At 36.0% G+C, this 25,081-nt stretch overlaps 1 protein-coding gene across 1 annotated transcript in view; it reads left to right on the plus strand.

The window, feature by feature from the left end:
- Nucleotides 1-25,081, plus strand: part of LOC150088381 (phospholipid-transporting ATPase ABCA3-like) — a 286,503-nt gene that overhangs the window by 56,241 nt on the left and 205,181 nt on the right. The window contains exon 4 of the mRNA XM_090369476.1: nucleotides 19,453-19,608. Coding sequence (XP_090225602.1) covers nucleotides 19,453-19,608 — 156 coding nt within the window. The remainder of the gene's footprint in view (nucleotides 1-19,452; nucleotides 19,609-25,081) is intronic.

Raw genomic sequence — 25,081 nt, forward strand, 5'->3', positions numbered from 1 at the left:
GACTGGTTTTGGAAGGTGTGTGGGGAAATTTTTGGAGGCTGGAGATTTTTGAAAATGGCAATGAGAACCGGGCCGGCACAGTTCAGTGGGTATTAATAAAGGTAAAGTGAGGGAAAAAGAATAAGAAAGAAAACGATATGAGAAGTGAAGATAGTTGCAGGAAAGCCTAAATGAATGGCCAGAGCAGTGTCCCAGAAGCCAAATCCTTGTATTATGGAGAGAATCAACAAACAACATAGCCCAAAGATGTATGCCTAGTGGACCAGTAAGCCAGACCAAGAAAAACGATTGCTTGAAGGAAACCTGAAGTTGGAAACCCCCATCGAGGCAGAGGGAAGAAAAGAGAAAGTAAGTCCTGAAAATTTTGATTATGCTAACTAAAAAAATGGGAAAATGAATAGGACAATTAGACAATGAATAGGTTGAACTAAATGCTATATTTTAAAGGAAAGGGGAGAACAGTAGTAGATAAGAGAGGAAAAGAGTGAGATACCCATCTGTAGTAGAAGCATATGTAAAAGGATGTATTAAATGTTATTGTTATTTGACAAATAGTCTGTGCTCAGAGGGAACAACCAGTTTGTTCATATCCCACTGAAGGTTCCGAAGGACCAGGGAAGGTGTATGCCAAAATTGATGTTGCCATGTAACAGGAGAGAGATGGAATATAAAGTAATTATATATATATATATATATATATATATATATATACATACAGTAAACCCCCACTATTCGCGGTTGCTGATTTAATATAAAATGAAACCTAAAAAAATGTGAATTTTAAAGCGCCGTGACCATTTTTCGCCATAAAAAATATGGGCGTGGCTAAAATTATCTTTCCCAGTCAAAACAGCACTCAGTGGTTGGGGGAAGAGGGGTGACAAAATCACGAGCGTGGATGTTTCTCGCTAATCCTTCAGTATGTGTTATGCGCTTGTCATGGAAGGTTTCATCGTTTGTTTTTAATTTATATGCTTATAAATTTATCAATTTATAAATTGATATGCTTACAAAAGTGATAAATCTACCGTTTTGCAGTGTAACACTTTTTCCGTTAGCACACTTTTTCGAGTGTGTTAAAGGAAGAAAGTGACTTTATTTGGACAAGTTCTTTCTAACCCGTACAAAAATATGGCTATGAATAACAAGGGAAATGTGAAAATATCAAAGAAGGTGATGACATTAGCGAATAAAATTGAGTTATCAGACAAAATTTCTAATGGTGACAGTGCCTCCTCAGTGGCAAAACATAAAATCAATGAGTCAGCAGTACGATCAATCAAGAAATCGGAAGAAAAAATCCTCCGTAGTGTCTGTGAAAACAAGCTAATTGCTTCAAAAATTTGCTCTGTAACTCGTGATGTTAAATTAGAAAAAATGGAAAAAGCTTTAAATCTGTGGATAGAAGACCGAACTCAAAATAAAATTCCGTTAAGTCCACTCATCATTATGTATATAAAGTGCTTAGCATCATAATACACAGCCATTTCTGAATAAACAGAAAATTTTTCAGGTGGCATCGTTTTAGGTTATATCTCATATTGTGAATGCCTTCACAACGAGTTGCCATGATATTGCACTACTTCGAATAAGTAACGCTTCACCTAAGGAGAAGACTGGTGTTACTTATTCTCAGATAGGTACCACCACACAGACAGCACTGTTTCAGGGATATTTGGCCCTTCGTCAGTGAGTGGGTAGGTACCCAAGTGATGCAATGATGGCAAAAACAGTTATGAAGTATAACTCCACAATATGAGAGATGCCTGATGGTGTATGATGTATTTAGACTAAGGCGCATTTAGGGCTAGAGCCTCAAGCTGCGAACAAATTTAGACTATGTATATAAAGTGCTTAGCATCATAATACACAGCCATTTCTGAATAAACAGAAAATTTTTAAGGTGGCATCGTTTTAGGTTATATCTCATATTGTGAATGCCTTCACAACGAGTTGCCATGATATTGCACTACTTCGATCATTGCATCACTTGGGTACCTACCCACTCACTGACGAAGGGCCAAATAGCCCTGAAACAGTGCTGTCTGGGTGGTGGTACCTATCTGAGAATAAGTCCAGTCTTCTCCTTAGGTGAAGCGTTACTTATTCGAAGTAGTGCAATATCATGGCAACTCGTTGTGAAGGCATTCACAATATGAGATATAACCTAAAACGATGCCACCTTAAAAATTTTCTGTTTATTCAGAAATGGCTGTGTATTATGATGCTAAGCACTTTATATACATAGTCTAAATTTGTTCGCAGCTTGAGGCTCTAGCCCTAAATGCGCCTTAGTCTAAATACATCATACACCATCAGGCATCTCTCATATTGTGGAGTTATACTTTATAACTGTTTTTGCCATCATTGCATCACTTGGGTACCTACCCACTCACTGACGAAGGGCCAAATAGCCCTGAAACAGTGCTGTCTGGGTGGTGGTACCTATCTGAGAATAAGTAACACCAGTCTTCTCCTTAGGTGAAGCGTTACTTATTCGAAGTAGTGCAATATCATGGCAACTCGTTGTGAAGGCATTCACAATATGAGATATAACCTAAAACGATGCCACCTTAAAAATTTTCTGTTTATTCAGAAATGGCTGTGTATTATGATGCTAAGCACTTTATATACATAGTCTAAATTTGTTTGCAGCTTGAGGCTCTAGCCCTAAATGCGCCTTAGTCCACTCATCATTCGTGAAAAGGGAAAACTCCTTTATCAACACTTTAGCGAAACTGGTGATAGCACTGGCGGGATAAGTTTTTTTTTTTTTTTTTTTTTTTTAGCTAGCAAAGGCACTGGTTTAAATTTCAATTAATATTAAATTGTTTCTTATTTTCATTTCGATGCCATATGCTTGCATTTCACATAGGCATTATGTACATAGTCATATTATGAAGGTACATATAATACATACATAGACAAAATTTTAGACTGGTTTTTCTTATATATTTCATACTTTGGAACGGAACCCCTTTATTACTATGGGAGCCATAACCCAGTATTCCCGTTTTCGGTATTAGTGGAATTTCTCAGGAACGTAACCCCCGCGAATACCTGGGGTTTAGTGTGTGTGTGTGTGTGTGTGAATATATGTTAGGTTGTAAGACTCTTTAGAAAGTGAGTCAAGGATAAGTAAAAGGAGAGAAAGAGATAAGTTCCCACTATTGTTTGTTGTAAAGCATTTTAAAAGAAAAAAAAAAAAGAGTAATTGTATATTTGTGATTTGTTTAGTGTTTGTATTTTCCTTATGATCCTAATGGTGGAATAAACTTTGTTATGTTGATAATGTCTCATCATTCGAGAGAAATAGACACAGCTCTATGGTAAATAACCTGACTTATCCTGGTTGGGGGGAAGAATAAAAGAAAATCCTCATTACATGGAATTTTCTGATATTGAAAAAGGTAAATAAAATAAATTTATTGAGCAGCAGATAGCCTGTGGACCTTGGAAGGAAGTGAAGACCCCCTGTTCTAGAATTTAAGTGTACAGCAACAGCCTATTGAGGTTCCAAGGTAAGCTGGGTGTATTATAATGCAAAATAGAAGAAGAATAGAATTAAACATAAGTTAGCATTTTTATTCTTGAGTTTCCACAGTATGCCTCTTCTAATGCTAAAAATGCTAATCTGTGTAGGATAGATTCAAGACAGTGAACATCTGCATACTGAATGTTCACCCCTCCTAACCGAATGGCCATTAGGAGTGCAATAAACAGTTTTTGAATAATGTTCATAAATTTATTAAACAACTACACTTAAAAATAATTTATTGTTAGCCACTACGCAAACATTTATTGTTAGCCACTACGCAAAAGCAAATAATTTGTATATCTTCAGAGTATGTATATAATTTAAATTCCCCTGGCACATAGCCATCCTGGGGTTGTTTGTTTGTTATTTGGAGCATTAGCAACTAAGGCCATATTGCTCCGGGGATATGTGGTGGTCATTCCCTAACCTTTCCGCATTCTCCGTATTTGGTGGTCACAGGCTCGAACCCCGGTCTAATCAAGAAGCATGTGATATGCACTGCTGCTCCTGCCCACCTGGCTACGGAGGCGTTGTCCTGGGGTGGTCTGAATTTTGTAGATAAATAAACATATAATATTAATATGAAAATCTATCCATTAGAAGTTGAGTTATTACATGTAGACAGATATGTTCAAGAAAATAGGCACATTATGCATATATGCTAAAATGCTTGAAAACATTTAATCCAAACTTTTTTTTTTTGTTCAACAACAACAAAAAAAAAAAAAAAAAAATATATATATATATATATATATATATAATAAAGACCATAAAATTACTTCCCTCTCATTGGAAATCTCATGGAATTATAGGGCTCTATACCTAGGTCAAAAACCTGTGTATTACAAGTGTGTGTGTGTGTGTGTATATATATAAGCTAAATTAAAATAGAATATTGCCAATAGCATGGCAAAGCAGTAGAGTGAAAATTAACTGAACCAAATAAAATAACAATAACAGAAAAATATGGGGGAGGGGCAAAGAAGAAAAGGGTAGTGTTGAAGCAATGTTCCTAAAATAATTTAGAAATTAAGCCAATTAAAAGAAATTTAGCGGCGCCCCCTCAATGGCACCCGTTTCCGAATTATATGAAATCTCATTACTGCCATCTATAGCCTAATTTGTTTCTATATATTTTCAGTTCAACTATTGAAGTTCAACTTACTGAAGGTAAAGCTTCATTACATGAAGCAGGAATTAAAATTACAGTACAGCAAGACCTCCGTATCCGCGGGGGATGCATTCCAAGACCTGCCATGGATGACTGAAACCACAGATATAAGTGAACACTTGCAGACCCCATTTAGTATTAGTAACGGCCGCATGGTGCAAGAAAGCCTATGGCTTATGCTGCACCAGCCAAAAAAAAAAAAAAAAAAAAAATCCGAACAAAACAATGATAAAAACAAACAAAAAAAATAAAAAAATAAAAATAAATAACTAAATAATAATAATTAATAAATAAAAAAAATAAAATAAAAAATAAATAAAAAGGAAATTAAACCTATCATCCTATGTGCTTCCCTTACCCGAAAGTACCCAGATGACCTTTGAATTTCCCCAAACTGTCAGCCTCTACCACCCATGAAGGCAACTTATTCCAGTAATTTATAACTCGCTGGCTAAAATAAAACTTCCTGCAGTCCAATCTAAACATTTCTCCCCGTAACTTGAATTTATGTCCCCTAGTTCTAGCATCTTTTATAATCTTGAAAATTTTGTCCTCATTCATTTTACTGATGCCTCTCAGAGCCTTAAACACCTCAATCAAATCTCCTCTAAGGTGTCTAGTTTCCAAACTCTGCAACCCACATATTCGAAGTCTTTCTTCATAAGGATGCCCTTTTGCCGATCTCACCAGGCGAGTTACCCTTCTTTGCACCCTTTCAAGAAGCTCGATGTCTTTCTTTAGGTGCAGTCTCCATACTTGAACACAGTATTCCAAGTGTGGTCTAACATAAGCCTTATATAATGGGATTATCACGTCCCTATCTCTACTTGCAAAAGTTCAATAGATCACCGGTAGGACACCATGGGCCTGCCTTGCAACCTGTTTACAATGCTCAGAGAATTTCATGTCTGACCGTATCGTAACGCCCAAGTCCCTTTCCTCCAGTACTGGGTTTAGTTGAACTCCACCAAGTGAAAAAGTTTTTTTGGGATTACTGTTTCCCAGGTGTAATACCTTACACTTTGTTGGATTAAAGCACAGCTGCCATTTTTCTGACCATTCTTGAAGTCTATCTAGGTCTCTCTGAAGAAGCTCAGCTTGACAGTGATCATTAACTACTCTACCAATTTTAACATCATCTGCAAATTTAGACATCACGCCCTCTATCCCTTCATCAATGTCGTTTATGAAAATTAAAAACAACAGTGGTCCTAATACTGATCCTTGGGGAACCCCACTTCTTACATCAACCCAATCTGAGGAATAGCCATTTATCACAACCCTCTGCCTCCTGCCCTGAAGCCATCCTTCTATCCATCTAAGGATTTTCCCAGTGATTCCAACCTGTTCCAGCTTATAAAGCAACTGCTCATGTGGGACTGAGTCAAAAGCTTTGCTGAAATCTAAATAAACAATGTCGAAATTATTCCCTAAATCCAGCTCGTGAGTGACCCTTTCAAAATAGCGAACCAGATTTGTTAAACATGATTTTCCCTTTACAAAACCATGCTGAGTATCCTTGAGAATTTCAATTCGATCCAAATGATCCTGAATTCCACCCTTGATCATTGCCTCCATGATTTTCCCTACTATTGAAGTCAGACTGACAGGTCGACAATTTCCAACTTCACTTTTAGAGCCACCCTTATGTATGGGAGATACATTTGCACTTTTCCAATCCAAGGGAATCTCCCCAGAGTCTAGTGATGCTCGCATAATTAGCCTCAATGGTTCAATGCACTCGCTTGCCGCCTCTCTTAAGATTATAGGGTATATTCCATCAACTCCAGGAGCCTTACTGGTCTGTAGGCTCGAAAGTTTTTTTCATTAAATAATCTTGCGAAATTTCAATATCATTAATTACATATTTTTTAACTTCGCTCCCACAATTTCCCATTGCCACAAAAGGCTTTTCATTTGTAAATATCGATGCAAAATAACTGTTGAGTTCATCTGCAACGGCAGCTGGTGTATTTATTACTATCCCCTTTCCCTTACGTAAAGGTCCGATCTGGTTTGTCCTGCTCTTCTTGGCATTTATATATGTGAAGAATTCTTTATCCCCCCTCTTTGCTCTGTTTGCTAGTGATTTCTCATAAACTGCCTTTGCCTGTCGAACCTTTTCTGTGGCTCTATTACACATCACCTTGTAGCTGTTATAGGCTTCAGTACTTTTTATTGCTCTGTAACCTTTCCATGCCACCTTTTTCTGCTCAAGTAATGCGGCAACTTCACTATTCATCCAACTTGGAACCCTTCTTGTGGAGTATTTTTTTAATGGTATATACGCATTCAAGGCATCTGTGATTAATGTTTTAAAAGCGTACCACAGTTCAATTGTATTCATTCTCTGCATGATATCTACCCAGTTAATAGAGGCCATGTAGTTACCTTAAGGCATCGTAATTTCCTTTTCTGAAATTAAAACCCATTCCTTTGCCTTTTACTTCTGCTACCTCTCTCGTCATTATCCACCGTAGAACTCCGTGATCACTTCCTGCTACTGATTCCTCTACTGTCAGCCCTGTTATGTCATCTGATTCATGTGTGATGATGAGGTCTAGGATATTCTTTTCTCTAGTACTTTCCCTGACATGTTGATACAAATAACAGTCATCTAGTTGATTTAAAAATTTTGTTCCCCATGTCGAGTTTCCTTCCCATTTACTCCAATCAATTAGAGGCAAATTGAAATCACCCATAATAAGGCATTGACGCTTACTTGCCCATTCCATTTGCATGTAGAGGCTTTTGTCATAATCTTCACAATCACCTGGTCTGTAGATTACTCCTACTCGCATTATACCTTTGTTTCCAACTATCTCACACCATACAGACTCTATACTAGCATGTGAAATGTCTGAATCCGGGAACGCTATCGTCGCACTCAGGCTGCTTCTGATAAGAAGCATTACCCCACCACCCCTTCTATCTAACCTATCCTTCCTAAATACATTATACAAGCCGTACTGAAACTCACATCCCCAATTTCCGGGTGGCACCACGTCTCTGTAAGCCCTATTATGTCCGCGTTACTTGTTTTAACCAGCAGTTCGAATTCACTCATTTTATTGACGACACTTCTAACGTTACTGTATAAATAATTAAGATTTACTGTTCTTGTATATTTAACAACCCTAACACAACCCTTGAAGTTGAATATATAATGTGATTTTCTTGTACATACATACGTATTGTAAAGTTTTTAATCGATAAATTAAACACATAGTAAGACATTACTAACATTAAATATGGTAATAATAAAGTACAGCAGACTCTTGATATACTGGGATTGGATTAACTGGGAAGTGGATTGACCGGGACACTTCAAATTAAAAAAAAAAAAAAAAAAAAAAAAAAATCAACCAGAAATCATAAAATTCAAGTAATAACTAGAATAGGTATAAACACATATTTTGCAAGTCGTAAATAAGTGAAAAGAACCGACATCATAAGTCGTCATTGGGAGATTAGTGTACCTATTATCTTGCAACCCCCGCTGTCTTCACAAAAGAAAAAAAAAAAAAAAAAAAAAAAGAGACCAAATGTTTAGTTTGATTTAGTGCATTGCGTCGATTGTTGTGTTCCGTCGCACCGCAAAAGGACAAATTTTGTTTCACTATTTATGTTTGTTTGTTTGTTTGTTGTTTGGTTTTTAGAAGCATTAGCAATTAAGGCCATATTGCTCTGGGATATGCGGTGGTTATTCTCTGACCTTTCCGCATCCTCTGTATTTGGTGGTGACGGGCTCGAACCCCGGTATAATCAAGAAGCATATGCTATGCACTGCTGCTCCTTCCCACCTGGCTACGGAGGCACCTACTATTTACGTCAGGGATGTCGGAATTTTTTTTTTTGTATGTTTAGAAATTATGAAAATGATGGGCAAACGCAAGAGTTGTGCTTTCAAATTAAACAAAAACTCGAAATTATTCAAAAGTTTGAAAACTGTGCATCTGTTAAATCTCTAAAGAACTATTATAATGTTGGTGACCAAACCATATGCAACACTGTAAAAAAATAAAGGGAAGCTATTCAATTTAAAATCGAAATCGTAAAAAATAAACGGAAGCATCATATTGGACACGCGAGTAGTACGTGTTGTTTGTTTTTTCTGGTTTTTTTCCATTTTTTTTTTTATTTTTTTTTCCACAGGTAACTGAATCAGTGGATACGGGGGCACAACTGTATATCTAAAACATCACAAAATATTTTGTTATGGAAGATGGTGTATTTCTGTAAAGATATGCAGTCTTTTGAATGAACTGGACATTGAACGTAATCCTAATGAATGGTGTATATTTATTGATTTTATCTTATTAATTTGAGTACAATTTTTATACTCAAAATTAAGTATAAAAGTAATTTTACCGAACAGTTGAAATGCATTCCCATCAGTTCCTCTATGTCATGCTATTGACTTGAAAGAACCATATGATAGTATGTCCAAGATCACGAGTGCAGTAAAGTACAATGACTTTGCTTGGAGTAATTAAGGTAATTTGGATTGTTCACTGTTCTGAAGGAAGGGTTCACAAAATACTGTTATTTTTTGTGTTTGTGGGGCAGTTATGCAACAGAAAAATATATTTTGCAGCAGTGAGAAAAGGAGAAGGAATTTTTATCAGAGAGAAGTTATATAAAATATATTCCACTGGTTGAACCAAAAAAAGGTTCTTTTTCCAAACTTTACATTTATGGCTTGGATTAATGAAGAATTTTGTTAAGGCACTGTATAAAGAAGGAAGTGGAGTCTGCTATCTTAGGGAGGCATTTCCCAATTTAATATGCAAAGCCGAAATAAAGAAACTCTTCAAAGATGGTGCATTAGAAACAAAGCTACAGGATACTGAATTAGCAGCTTAGCAATTGTTTAACATGTTCACTGTGCCTTACACATATATAAGCATCAAAAAGAACTATAAGTGAGATGTCATTACACATATATGCATTCAAAAAGCACCCATGCGCTGTGCTGGAATGCATACAGGCAATCATTTTTAAGTGGTCAACATATGAGTAGTGTAAAAGTAAAGGCACGTGAAATGAACCACTCGATTCTGTCGGAATGCTGATTGAATTTTGGGATATTAGCTGCAACACTTCATTTTTGTGTTTAGCTTGATACACGTATTTATTTTTTTATTGCTTGTTGAGGTTATTTTATGTACATGGAATAGAAACTTTTGATGAAATTTTGAATTTTATTCTGATTTATAGCTCTGCCCAAAAAGTCAGTGTTTGTTGTTAGCTACAAATTCTAAACTTTTACTTTTCAACTATTATTTATGAATTTTTGGAATGTTGTTATCCTTGAACATTAAATTATGGTGCATTGAATGCACTCTCTCAAATGCACATGGAAGGAAACATTTTAAAGCAGCTGTACATTAATTTCTTGGAAGAAGGAAAGCAGATAATTATGAATCTCTGGTTTCAGCTTTACGGAAATGTTATAAAGATATGGGCTGCTAAAGGTTTTTCAATTTCATTTTCTTTATTCCCATCTCAATTTTTTTCCACTCAAAATTTGGGAGATGTAAGTGATGAGAGGGGGGAATGCTTTCATCAGGAGATATTCATCATGGAAAAGCAGTTTCAAGGTCACTGGATACTGCCATGATAGGAGATTATTGCTGAAGAGGGAAAGCAAAATGGAATATAAGAAAAACACTCTGAGTGGCAAACATTTCTAAGGAAACAATGTATGTAGTACATTATATGTTTGTTTAAAATATTTTAAAATGCATAAGAACTTATTTTCAAGGTAACATATGTATTATTATATGATATTTAAAATTGGTTGTTCGTTAAGTTACTAAAATTTCAGTATATCTTTCAATGATAGAGACATAATTTTGGTATTTTTGGAATCGCCAGGTCAATATCATTTAGAATCTACAAACTTTTGCTCCAGAGGTATGAAAAAGAATTTTTTTTTTTTTTTTTTTTTTTTTGACCAGTGTAATTTATAACATTGATAACTTGCTAAATTATTCCTTTATAACTGAAAGTGCCTGAAATGTAAAATATATTATCTAACATGTTTCATTTTCACTCATTAAATTCACACAAATAATGCTCTAGTCTTGGAATAACTTACTGTGGTGTTAAGAACTTACCATTTTCATGGGCTACGCTTATAATATATCTGCTCTATGGTATTCACATAGTACCATGCTTCAATGCTGTGTTTTGAATCATCAGGAAGGCAGTCAGTTATCAAATCTTATTTCAGATATAATTCTCTATAACTTCTTTATTTAAAGAATTATAGAATCAATTTCTATTATCCTTTCATTAACATTAACAGATTCTTGTTCTCTTGCTTGTTTGCATTGTGTTTCAGAGATTTCATATGTATTATCAGGTTTTCCTCATAACATTTGTGCCAGGGTTATCTACTGGTGGATGTATTCAGTGTATTCTTTTGCCTGCTTCTGGTGTCAGAACAAAAGATTGGTTCACTACACTCTCTACCTTACCAACAAATCATAGATTATCTAAGAAGTACTGGAGAAAAATGTTTTAATTTTCTATTGAAAAACCAGCTTGCCTTGCTTAGTAACTAACTATTGAGTGGAGCAATCTACTGGGTTGCTAGATGCTTCCAGTAGTAGAAATTTATATGAGTATGGCTGAAATGTTTCTTTTCCCTCCTGCACTTCATATATCAGTTATATTTAATAATAATATAAGAGTGGACTTCTTTCTGAAAACCAATGTCTTAATACTGCAAGTTGTTATTACACTTCCTGACTTGCAAACAAATTATAGTTAAAAGTATGGTCAGAAAACACAGTAATATCCCCCATTGATTATTTGCCAACTAAGTTTGATTGAAATAAGTAATGTTTATTATATGGGAAAAAAAAAATTTTTTTTTGATAAAATGTGAACATGTGCTTATATTGATGGACTCACAGGGCATTGTTTATTTTGAATGTCTTGTATGGTCAAACAGCAAACTAGGAATGCCACAAAACAGTTCTATGGGCAATTGTGCAGTGCTGTTCAGAGAAAACATTCAGAAAAGTGACCTTCAGGGAATTAGCATTAGTTGAGGCATATGATGCAAGAAAGCAAGCTTATAGAGCATCAGCCAAAAAAAAAAAAAAAAAAAAAACCCTTTCCATTTCATCCATCCAGTCACTCTAAATGTTTGTGTAGTTCAGCCTTAAATTTATTTTCACTATCAACTTCCACAACAAAAGATTGAAATCTGTTCCAGCAATCAACTACCCACTTGCTAAAGGTAAATTTCCTCACATCTATTTTACAACTGTCTTTCCTCACTCAATTTGAGTCTATGCACCCTCAGGTTCTTAATCTGAGCAAACGGAAGTATCCCATCAGCACAGAGCCTGCTCAATCCATTCAAGGCCTTATACACTTCAATCAGATCACATTGCAGGTGCTTAGTCTCCAGATGCTACAACTTGCAGAACTTAAGCCTCTCTTGGTAAGAGCACCTCTTTGTTCCTCTCACCAATCTTGTTGCCCTTCTCTGTACTCTTTCTAGCAACTCTACATCCTTCCTAAAATGAGGCCTCCAGACCTGTACGCAGTACTCAGTGTGGCCTGACCATTGCCTTATACAAAGGTATAATCACTTCCTTGTCTCTGCTAGCAAAATTCCTATATATCATTGACACAACTCCATGACCTGCTCTGGTAACCTATCTGCACTGCTCAGAGAACATCATAGTGCTTGTATCATGATGTCCCTGCACACTTGTCACTTTCCATTCAAGAATTTCTTTGAAGCACTCCATCACTATGGTCTCTTATCTGCCACACTCACCAGATTTAGCTCGTTGTGATTTTTTTTTTTTTTTTTTGTTTTCCATACTTAAAGCGCCCTTTAAAGATCACTGATTTGCAGTGGGTGAGGAAATTATTCCAAAATAGATAGTTTGTAGGCTTCATCATTTCTGAAATGTTGTTCGCTTCCCAAACTCTTTGATCATCACACTACCGTGGTGAACTTATCTGGCATTATGATGCATGCTGATGTTAAATATATGTTGTTCCCTTTTAAAATACACCTTTTCCATTTCAAGCATTAATTTCTCGTATTTGTCAGTTATAGAATTTTCCGCAAACAACACATCCTCTCTTAATATAAAATTATCATTGAAATATTTCTCATAACAAAGCAGTGCTATTCATAATTGTGAGCTCATCCTACAACAAGGAAACTGTCTTGTTTATAAACAGTTTTGTAAGCAGTTTCTCAACATCATTTACTATTTTATTGGTGTGCCTCTGTATGGTGTATCACTAATTGCTTTGACTTTCAAAATATATGTCGGATCCTGATGCATTACACAGGTGCAAAACTACAAATTCTGTCTTCCCTATCCCAAATAAACAATGCGAAAATTATTTCTTACATCCAACTCATGAGTAACATTATCAAAACAGCTAATTCCAATTTATTTATATTTTTCATTATAACTGCATATTTTCACACAAATTAAAATGATTGAATATTAAAAAAAAGTCTTAAATGGTAAATCATTAAATTATTTCTAGAAGGTTTCTGTTATTAATAGATATCAGAGCTACACTGGCTCAATATATTCTACATTATATATCAATTAGATAAGAAAAGGAGGAATTAGTTCTATGATGTCTTGTGTTCTACAAGACATGATAGAGGTAATTCCTCCTTATCTTATCTATTTCTGTTATTTGCAGCCATTGAAAAAGCAGAAGAAGAACACCTGAAAAATTAGCATTAGTAGAGGCATTTGATGCAAGAAAGCAAGCTTATGCAGCATCAGCCAAAAAAAAAAAAAAAAAACCCACTTCCACTTCACCCCTCTGTTCGTTCAAAATACCTGTCCAGCTGAGCCTTACACTTATTTAGGCTATCAACCTCCACCACAAGGGATGGAAGTCTGTTCCACCAACCAACCACCCGCTGGCTAAAGGCAAATTTCCGCACGTCTATCCTACATCTGTCTTTCCTCAATTTGAATTTATGCCCTCTCAGGTGATTTTTCTGAGCTAGAGGAAGAATCCCATCAGCATTGAGCATGCTTAAACCATTCAAGGCTTTATACACCTCTATCAGATCACCTCACTGGTGCCTAGTCTCCAGACGCTGTAATTTGCAAAACTTAAGCCTTTCTTCGTAAGAGCACCCCTTTGTTCCATTCACTAATCTTGTTGCCCTTCTCTGTAGTCGTTCCAGCAGCTCTACATCCTTCTTGAAATGAGGCCTCCAGACCTGTATACAGTACTCTAGGTGTGGCCTGACCATTGCCTTATACAATGGAATAATCACCTCCTTATCCCTGCTGGAAAAATTCCTGTATATCATTGACAATACTCCATGAGCTACTCTTGCAGCCTGTCTGCATTGCTCAGAGAACTTCATATCTGCCTGCACAACCACCCCCAAGTCCCTTTCATTCTCTACCACTGTCAGTGTAGTACCACAGAGTTGATACGTTGCTCTGGGGTTGCTGTTTCCCATGTGTAGTACTTTACATTTGTCAATGTTAAACTTCATTTGCCACCTCTCAGTCCATCTGCTCAACCTTTCCAGATCCTGTTGCAGCAGCATAGTGTCAGTAGTGTCCTTGACAACCCTGCCAACCTTTGTATTGTCTGCAAACTTGGACATTAAGCTTGATATACCATCATCAATATCATTTATAAATACAGAAAACAAAAATGGACCCAACACTGAGCCCTGAGGGACTCCACTAATAACATTAGTCCACGATGAGCAGTGTCCATTGATTACCACTCTCTGTCTTCTCCCCCTCAACCACCCCTTTATTCATAGCAGCAATTTGCCTCCAATGTCACACTGCTCCAATTTATGTAGCAGTCTTCCATGTGCTACAGTATCAAAAGCCTTTCTAAGATCCAAGTATATAATATCAAAGTTATTCCCTGCATCCAGTTCTTTCGTGACTGCATCATAGTATCCAATCAAGTTGGTCAGGCAAGACTTCCCCTTAACAAAACCATGCTGTGTCTGAGCTATAACTGAAGTCTTGTCTAAATGATATTGCAGTGCTTCTTTAACCAGTGCCTCCATTAATTTTCCTGGAACAGAAGTTAAGCTCACAGGTCTATAATTACTTGTGTCAGCCTTTGATCCTCCTTTGTGAATTGGGGTCACATTTGCACATTTCCAGTCTATGGGTACCTCCCCTGAGTCCAAGAAAGCTCTCATAATTATGGCTAAGGGTTTGCTTACTTCCTCTGCTGCCTCCTTTAATATAACTGGATAGATCCCATCCACCCCGGGTGCCTTTCTTGTGTTTATCTTCAACAGTTTCTCCTCCACTTTACTCCCAGTTATTTCAAGATTCTGTAGCTTACTGCTAGAGTTGAATACACCTCTGGCATTCCCCTTGCTGAATAACTCCTCATGTGTGAATGTTGATGCAAAATATTCATTTAGTTTGTTAGCTACCTGTGCAGGATCATCAACAGTTGACCCATCAATATCAAGTGGACCAATCTGATTCATCCCCTTCCTTCTAGAGTTTACATAAGTAAAGAACTCTTTGCTGTTTTTCTTTGCATCCCTTGCCAAGGATTTCTCGTAATCTGCCTTCGCCTGCCTAACCTCCTTTGTAACTTGGTTGCATATCAACTTGTATCTATCATAGGCTTCTGTGTCATGTGTTAATTTGTAAGTATCCCATGCATTTTTCTTCTCTGCTATATGCCTCATTAGTTCATCTGACATCCATTTAGGCCTAAACCTTGAACAATATTTCTTAGTTGGTATGTAAAGCCTAGTAGCTTCCAAGATAAGTTCTTTGAATGCTTCCCATTTTGAATTTGCTGTTGGTAACATCATCAGTTGGTCCCACTGTATAGAATTTAAATACTGTCTCGGTCCATCGTAGTCGCCTTTACGGAAGCAATAACCCTTCCCTTTACCCCTAATGGTAGTTACCTCTTTGAGTAAATCCCACTTCAGCACACTGTGATCACTGCCACCTAGTGGTTCATTTATCTGCAGATTCTTAATGCATGAAGAATCACTGCTGATAATCAAATCAAGAGTATTACTCCCTCTAGTTGCCTCCCGAACATGCTGATGTAGAAAACAATCATCCAATAAATCCACAAAAGCCCTGCTAGTGTGTGAGTAACCAGCCCCCAAATTCCAGTCAATATCTGGGAAATTAAAATCTCCCATTATAAGACTCTGATTTACTGGCCCACTCTATTTCCCTGTACAGTTCCTTATTATACTCATCAGAGTCATTAGGCCTATAGCACACTCCTACTCTCAATTTTGATCTCCCAATGCTTATGTCACACCAAACTGACTCAACACTGCACTGTCCAGCGATGTTGACTGGCTTCACTTCCTTGGTTTTTATGTGTTTCTTAACTAATAGCATAACCCCTCCCCCCCTTCCTATCCTGTCTATCCTTTTTGTAGACGTTGTACTCCCCAAATTGCAATTCTGCATCCCTTATATCTGTGTGACACCACATCTCTGATATCCCAACAATATCTGCCTTTGATGTTTTGAGCAATACCTCAAATTCATCAAATTTATTTACTAAACTCCTAGCATTGGTGTACACGCAAGTATACCTGCACCTGTTTCTATTCTTAGCTACCCTAACACAACCCATGTGTTTACTTGTACCGCAATGGCTCCCAGCAGTCTTTGAAATACCATGCATCTTGTTTTTCAGGCTTCTGCTCATTCTAATAGAAGCAGTGCAAGAATCTCTTTCACCTCTGCCAGTGGCTACTGTCAATCTATTGGTCTTTGTCTCCCCCAAGCTAGCAGTTTTCCGACCCACCTAACATTGCCTCGATAGCATCAGCAAATATTCTTGCACCCTTTCTATTTAAGTGTATCCCATCCCTGTAGAAGCAATCTCTCCTGTTAACAAGTACAGTCCAGGCTGAAAAAAATTCTGCCCCTTGAGCCTTGCACAATCTTTCCAGGGGCCGAATTGATCGACAAGGCTCTCATCATATACTCCCTCCTATCGTGTCTGGGCAGAATTGCAGACACTTTCAAATTCAAAAAATTCAAAAATGTTCAGATGTGGAGGGATGTGCAGTATTCTTATAGTAAATAGTCTGAATTTATGCAAGATCAGGTGCTCATTTATTTTGTCCTATTCAAAAATTACCCTGCATGCCATGCATTCAAGGTTTACATTATAATTCCAACTGTTGGAGTGCCAGCCATAGGTGGCTTTTTTAAAAATTTTTAAAAATAGAAGTACACAGTTTTCAGAATAAATTGTATAATTCACTGACAAAATCTTGTTGCCAAAAGCATAAGTCTAAGCTTATGCCTCACTTGAAATGCAATAAATTACAATTAAATCCAGTTCCAAGGGTGATTGAATTTCTCACCAGCATGCTTAGATAATGAAGAGCATTTTGTTTGCTTGTTGCTATGTAAAAAAAAAAAGTTCGTTGACTCTCAAAAAGGAATTGTTCTGTGAAATTATGATGTGGTGTTATTTTTCCACAATGAAAACAAAATTGACATCTTCGATGATTTTAAAATTGGAGAATTAAGACTTTAAAATACAACGTTAAGCCAAGAAAGGGACTCATTGACTGCACAAATGTTATTTCAGTATCCATTGATATTTATTCAAACAAAAGTGGATTTATTCAAACAACAAAACTTACTGCAAAGAAGAATTTTTCCAGTTTCAAAACTATGAGCTAGCTAAGATGATCTTACAGTTGAAGATGTTGACGGGTTTGAAAATCACCTTTCTGCCCTTTGAACCAGTATGGTGATGTATTTGCAATCTGATATACTTGAAATTGGATGCATAGGTGTAAATTTCATTTATATAAAATGTATGTGTGAGATATGGATTATGAATGCCAAGAAGAGATAAAAGAATTACTTCATGATGAGGATTGCAATGAAAATTTCAGCTAAGGTGCACATGTGTTACTTTGGCTGGCATAACAAGAAAATGCCCTCACTATATCCATTCTTATGGGGGAAAAAATGTCATTGCTACTGATTTCCTTGCTTCAGCTCAAGAATGAATTCAGTGCAGTCAGCAATCTCCTACCCAAATAAAATTGCTTATAAGTAATATAAAGAGATCTTTGAATGGCAGACATATGAAATATACATTCTTATGTATTTTAAATGTTTATTTTAACATGTAGGTTAGTGCAAATGCATCATTTTAACATAGCTATCTACCAAAGTAGTTAAATTAATTAATTAATTAAATTGGCATCATTTTGGTTGTATCTCATATTGTGAATGCCTTCACAACAAGTTGCCATGGTATTGTACTACTTTGAATAAATAACACTTCACCAGTTGAGAAGACTATTGTTATTTATTCTCAGTGGATACCACCACCCAGACGGCACCGTTTCAAAGCTTGTTGGCTTCTCTTCAGTTGTGGAGTTCTGAATAGGTGTTAAAGAGCAGTATCCTGATGTCAGCAAGAAAGTGATGAAAATTTTCTTATATTTTGAAAAATCTTACTTATGCAAGACAAGGTTCTCAGCTATTTCAGTTACCTGATCTTGGCACATTATAGCCTTAGTTGCTAATGCGCCAATAAAATCCAAACCAAACCAAAGCTATTTCAGTGCTAAAAACAATTTATCATGCTGAGATGGACATAGAAAAATATCTTCACATTTTTTAAATCATGCCATTTCTGGACTCAACCCATGATTTGAGAAACTATGCTCCAAGATGCTATCACATTCTTCTGGGTAATGTGGATACTTCTTTTTTTTTTATCCAAAAATTACTTAAAGAAACTTATTTTGACATTATTTATATATATATATATATATATATATATATATATATATATATATATATATATATTTTTTTTTTAATTTTTGGAAAATAGGAGGTGGTGCGAAAATCATAAAAGTTAAGGGAGGGACACATAGCGTAAACATTTAGGGAACTCTGCACTAGCATAAATATAAAACAACCATGCTGCCTTATTCGAAACAGCTTCCAGAATTTAACTGTGGAACTTGTGCATAGTACTAAATCTGTTTATGCTCTGTACATGCCCAAACTTGTATCTTCTTTAAGTTTCTGTCGATCCAATTGCAATGCTGGAAAAAAAAAAAAAAAAAGAAAGAGTTATGGCGTAGAATTTTGGTTTCTAGGCTATACAAACTTGAAAACACAATTTGGAAAAAAATTTAAGCTAACTGAGCTTTCCAGGATTGTTCTGCTTGTAGAGTCTCTCAACTTAGTTATAAATAGTTGTCATACTCATGATTTTAAAAAAAGAAAAGAAAGATGTCACTCCTTATGCAAATGAAAAAAAAAAGCTAATTCATTCTGTTTTAATAATATGTAATGAATTTATTGTTTTTTATAATTTCAAGTGGCAATTGTTCACAAGTTGAATAAAAATAAGATTGTGAAAATTGTAAATTTTTTCCTACTTTTTATTCCTTCTCTCAGACTGCAGTTTAGATATGTGGCATGCATACCATTGATAACATTGTTAAGTTCTTTCATATATAGATTTTTAAATACTTTAGTTCAATAAAAAATTACAAATTTTATATTGAACTAAGAACCAAAAAGGAGCAAAAATGTTCTTTAGTTCAATATAAAATAGCAAATAGCACCCCTCCCCTCCCCTCCCAATCCTATCAGTCAGTGTTGATATAAATTACAATTTTATTTTTTATTAAATGATTCTCTGAAATATTGGAGTTATTTTTTTAATAATATTTTATATCATAAAATTAAAAATGCAGGTATTATTGCAACGATTTCCTTATCCACCATATGAAGAAGTAAAACAGATAATAACGTTTCTGGATATTATTCCACTTATGATTGCATATGGATTTCTTGTGCTTTGTCCACTCATAGTGAAACGAGTAATTGATGAAAAGGCTAATGGAGGCAAAGTAAGAATTTTAAAATATTCAGATTTTTATTATCAAAGTCTTGTATTCTGTAAGATATTCTGAAGATACCTTGAAAAATTAAATACATTAATTTTTTTTAATATTAATGTAGCAGTGTAATATAGCTTAACTTGTTGAGATTGCAGTATCTGGTAATAGGGAAATAGGCATTATGTATTTAAAATGTTTTCTAAATTAAATTATGCAGGTCAGCAGGTAGTTTTCATTGGAAAAAAATGTATCTATGTAGATTAGATATATATTTGGATGCTGATTCAATCTGTTTTTGGTTCTCTTCTAAGAAGCATGTCTAGTTTTTGTGATAAGACTGATTACATGAACATGATTGAGACTGATTATACTGTTCACATGCTATTCAACACTTACATGCATTTAATTATTATTATTTATACGTTCGTATGTCAGAAAACCGCTAGCTTGAGGGAATTCACAGACTAATAGATTAACAGTGGCCACAGGCAGAGGTGGGAATGATTCTTGCACTGCTTCTATTAGAATGAGCAGAAGCCCCCGGAAAGCAAGTTTCTGGGTATTTTCAGGAACTGCTGGGAGTCATGAAACAAGTAAATACATCGGCAAGAGTAACTTAGAGTAAGAACAGGTGCATGCATACTTGCATGTACACCAATGCTAGAAGTATAGTAAATAAATTTGATGAATTTGAAGTGCTGATCAAAGCATCAAAGGCATATATTATTGTGATATCAGACATGGTGTCACACAGATATAAGCAGTGCAGAATTGGAATCTGGGGAGTACAATTTGTATAGAAAGGATAGATAGTGTAGGAAAGGAGGAAGGGTTATGCTGTTAGTTAAGAAACACATACAAAAATCTAAGAAGTGCATCCAGTTGACATAGATGGAAAGTGTAATGTTCAGTCAGTTTGGTGTGACATAAACACTAGGAAAGCAAAAATAAGGGTAGGAGTTTGTTATAAACCTGATGATTCTGATGAGTACAATGAACAATTATACAGAGAAATAGTGGGCTAGATTTATTGGAAGATAGTTTTCTACAGCAGCATGTTAGAGAGGCAAGAAGGGGGAGGAACACTCTTGATCTGATTATCAGCAGTGATTGTTCATGCATTAAGAATTTACAGATAAAGGAACCACTAGGTGGCAGCGATCACATTGTACAGATGTGGAATTTACTTAAAGATGTAACTACATAAGGGGTAAAGGGAAGGGTTTTTGCTTTTGTAAAGGTGACTACAGTGGTCTCAGAGATTTTTTTTTTAAGTACTATGTAGTGGGACCAACTGATGATGTTACCAACAGCAAATTCTAAATGGGAAGCATTGAAGGAAGTAATCTTGGAAGCTACTAGGCTTTTTCTTACAACTAAGAAATACTGTTCTACGTTTAGGCCCAAATGGATATCAGATGAACTAGTGAGATTTGTGGCAGAGAAGAAAAATGCATGGGATGCATATAAATTATCAGGCTACACAGAAGCCTATGGTTGATATAAGTTGTTAGTCTGTAATCAAGTCAAAAAGGAGGTTAGGCAAGCCAAGGAAGATTATGAGAAATCTTTGATAAAGAGGATGCAAAGAAAAACAGCAAAGACTTCTATATTTATATAAACTCTAAAAGGAAGGGAATGAATCAGATTGGTCCACTTGATATCAGTGATTTTACTGTAAATGATCATTCTCAGATAACTGCCGATCTAAATGAGTATTTTGCATCTACATTCACACACGAGGATTATTCATGGAGGAGAAGACTGATGTTTATCAAACTCTAACAGGGAGTTAAATGATTTTGTAATAACTGACAGCAAAATGGGGGACAAATTGTTGAAGTTAAATATAAGAAAGGCACCTGGGGTGGATGGCATCTATCCAGTTATATTAAAGGAAGTGGCAAAGGAAATAAGCCAACCCTGAGCCATAATTATGAGAGCATCCTTGGACTCAGGAGAAATCCCCATGGACTGCAGATGTGCAAATATTTCTCCAATTCACAAAGGGGGAATCAAAGGGTGACATGAATAATTACAGATTTGTTAGTTTGACTTCTGTTCCAGGGAAAATAATAGTCACTGATTAAAGAAGCATTGCAGGATCATCTAGACAAGACAGCAGTATTAATTCAGATACAGCATGGGTTTGTTAAGGGGAAGTCTATTGTGACCAATTTGATTGAATACTATGACATTGTAACAAAGGAATTTGATGCAAAAAATAATTTTGATATCATATATGTGGATTTCAGGAAAGCTTTTGATACTGTTGCACATGGAGGCCTACTGTACAGATTGGAGCTGTATGGTATTAAGGGAAAGTTGCTACAATGGATAAAAGGATGGTTGAGTGGGAGAAGACAGAGAGTGGTAATCAATGTACACTGCTCTTCTTGGACGAATGTTATTAGTGGTGTCCATCAGGGTTTGGTCTTGGGCCCATTGTTGTTTTGTATATTTATCAGTGATAGTGATGAAGGTATAGCAGGCTTAATGTTAAAGTTTGCAGATGGTTCAAAGGTTGGCAGGGTTGTTAATGACAGTATGCTGCTGCAACAGTATCTGGAAAAGTTGGGCAGATCGGCTGATAAGTGGCAACTGAAGTTTAACCTAGACAAATTGAAAGTACTGCATATGGGGTAGCAGTAACATTAGAGAAATGTACCAACTGGTGGTGTTACACTGAGGGTAGTGGAGAATCTGGAGATAAATGAACCACTAGGTGGCAGTGATCACAGTGTGCTGAAGTGGGATTTACTCAAAGAGGTAACTACCATAAGGGGTAAAGGGAAGGGTTATTGCTTTCGTAAAGGCGACTACGATGGACTGAGACAGTATTTAAATTCTATACAGTGGGACCAACTGATATTGTTACCAACAGCAAATGCAAAATGGGAAGCATTCAAAGAACTTATCTTGGAAGCTACTAGGCTTTACATACCAACTAAGAAATATTGTTCAAGGTTTAGGCCTAAATGGATGTCAGATGAACTGATGAGGCATATGGCAGAGAAGAAACATGCATGGGATACATACAAATTAACCTATGATAGATACAAGTTGATCACAGAAGCCTATGATAGATACAAGTTGATCTGTAACCAAGTTACAAAGGAGGTTAGGCAGGCGAAGGCAGATTACGAGGAATCTTTGGCAAGGGATGCAAAGAAAAACAGCAAAGAGTTGTTTACTTATGTAAACTCTAGAAGGAAGGGGATGAATCAGATTGGTCCACTTGATATCGATGGGTCAACTGTTGATGATCCTGCTCAGGTAGCTAACAAACTAAATGAATATTTTGCATCGACATTCACACATGAGGAGTTATTTAGCGAGGGGAAAGCCAGAGGTGTATTCAACTCTAGAACAAACTTCCATCTGTTGTTGTGGAAGTTGGTAGCTTAAATAAATTCAAGGAAGAACTAGACAAATGTTTGGAATGAATGGATCAGTGAAATGGGAATGGGTGTTTCCCCCCCCCCCCTTGACTGATGCTGTATAAGCTTGCTTTTTTGCATCGTGTGCCTCTACTAATGTTTTTTTACTATATTTATGTACTTGTTGCATATATCCTTGTTATTTAATAATATAATTCAATTATAAATTGTTTCAGGTAAGATCTGATAAATTATTGAAACATTATAATTCCCAAAAAATGTAAACATCACACCTTCAAATTCTGCTGCATGTATTTGGCTCTTTCCTGACTAAATCATGATAGATATTCATAAAAGTTACAAGTTATACTTTGGCTGTATAACTTGTAACATGTGCACCCTGTTGCAAGTTATAGAGCCGCACCACATTTTATTTGTACTGTTTGTACAAATGAGTTATGTGACAAGTTGAACAAAAGGAACAACTTGATTCTGTTTGCTATACCCATGATATGAAGGGAGCCAAAAGACCATGATGGTGATTTCTACTTTTGTAATTTGAATGTAAATGGATTCTCAGTGAAGGATAAGCACAGTATTCTTTATTCAAACCTCGATTCACAGTAAGACCAGTCCCTTGCAATAGCTATGCAAATTTGGGTCCTCCACAACACAGACGAGATTCTCTAGAAGCACAAATGGAATGCAATGAAAGTGTAATTGGCAGATACCTGAGAACTTCAGGTGATGTTGAGTAAGTACCAGACGAAAAGACATTGTAACCAGAGCTGCATATCCAAGATGAATTGAATGACCTCATTAGTGACTTAGCACTCTTCAAAAATAAAGCTGAACTTCTTACTTCAAGATTAAAGCAGAAAAGAGTCTTAACATCGAAAAAGAAACCACATTTTGGCAACATTCTTTGCAGTGAACGAGTTACTCTGCTATTGCCATGATATCGATGGAATTGTGACAAGTACACGTTACATCTGAATGGTGCCTCTTTATTAACTCCTCATAGTAAAGTTTGAAGGTTGTTCTTTCTGCATAACAGAAACTTAAAGCTGTCCATCCCATTGCCCACTTTGCTTATCTAAAGGAGACACTATAACATGAAGACAATACTTGAAGGAATTCAATGTAGCTCTTTTCAAAGGAATTGACATCAAAGTTATTGGTATGTTAATGAGCATGCAAGGATAGTGCAGTGTTTTTCATTATTGGATGTGATGAAGATTTTCCTTCCATCTCTTCACAATAAACTTTGCTTTGTGAAAGTGTTAGGTAAATTGAATTTGAGAGGATTTCATTGCTTAAGTGAGAAATTTCAAAAGATCAGTGCTACAAAAGTGAAAGAATCCCACTTTCACATTTGCAGTACTAATGAGAGAGCTTGCTCAGGATAAAAGCATTGAAAATACCTCAGTTTATTAGAATCATGACAGGCTTTCAAATGGCCCTGTGGAAACTTTTGGGTAACCATAGGTCCTTGCATGCAAAGATGGAATTCAGAAACTGCTCTGTGCATATAAATAAATGGGATGTCATATGACATCCCATTTATTTATATGCTGAAACTTCATTTCTTGCATTTTCATTTATACTCTCTTCCTGAAAATCCTTGGAACAGTAAATGATGAGGAGTGAAGGATTCCACCTAGACATTAAGTTGATGTAAAATTACTGCAAACCTTTGTTCCAGAAACCAGTACCAAGGTTTTTGGGATATGGGTATGTTGGTAGATCACTACAGGATGGCATACTATAACAGCCTGGACAAAGTTATCTTGGGGGGGGGGGGTGGAGAGAAGAGAAAGAAAGAAAAAGAGAGAGAGAGAGAGAGAGAGAGAGAGAGAGAGAGAGAATGTATACAGCTGGACCTCTCGTTAATGAACTTTCATAAAGAACTTCTTTCGGTAAATAGAATTTTTCTATTTAATGAATTTTTTTGATTTTCCCCTTGTTCATTATGTTGAAAATAGTTCCTGTATAATGAAGAAAATTTCTATTCAACAAACTGATTTCAAGAGACCTGGGTATGCGTAGTTTGCGCCTCTGGCATTTAGCCAATAGAGCTGATGCTGTAGAAAGCACAAATT

Source organism: Mastigoproctus giganteus, chromosome 3, assembly GCF_048544385.1.
Source record: "Mastigoproctus giganteus isolate SK-2022 chromosome 3, ASM4854438v1, whole genome shotgun sequence".
NCBI classification, from domain to species: Eukaryota; Metazoa; Arthropoda; class Arachnida; order Uropygi; family Thelyphonidae; genus Mastigoproctus; species Mastigoproctus giganteus.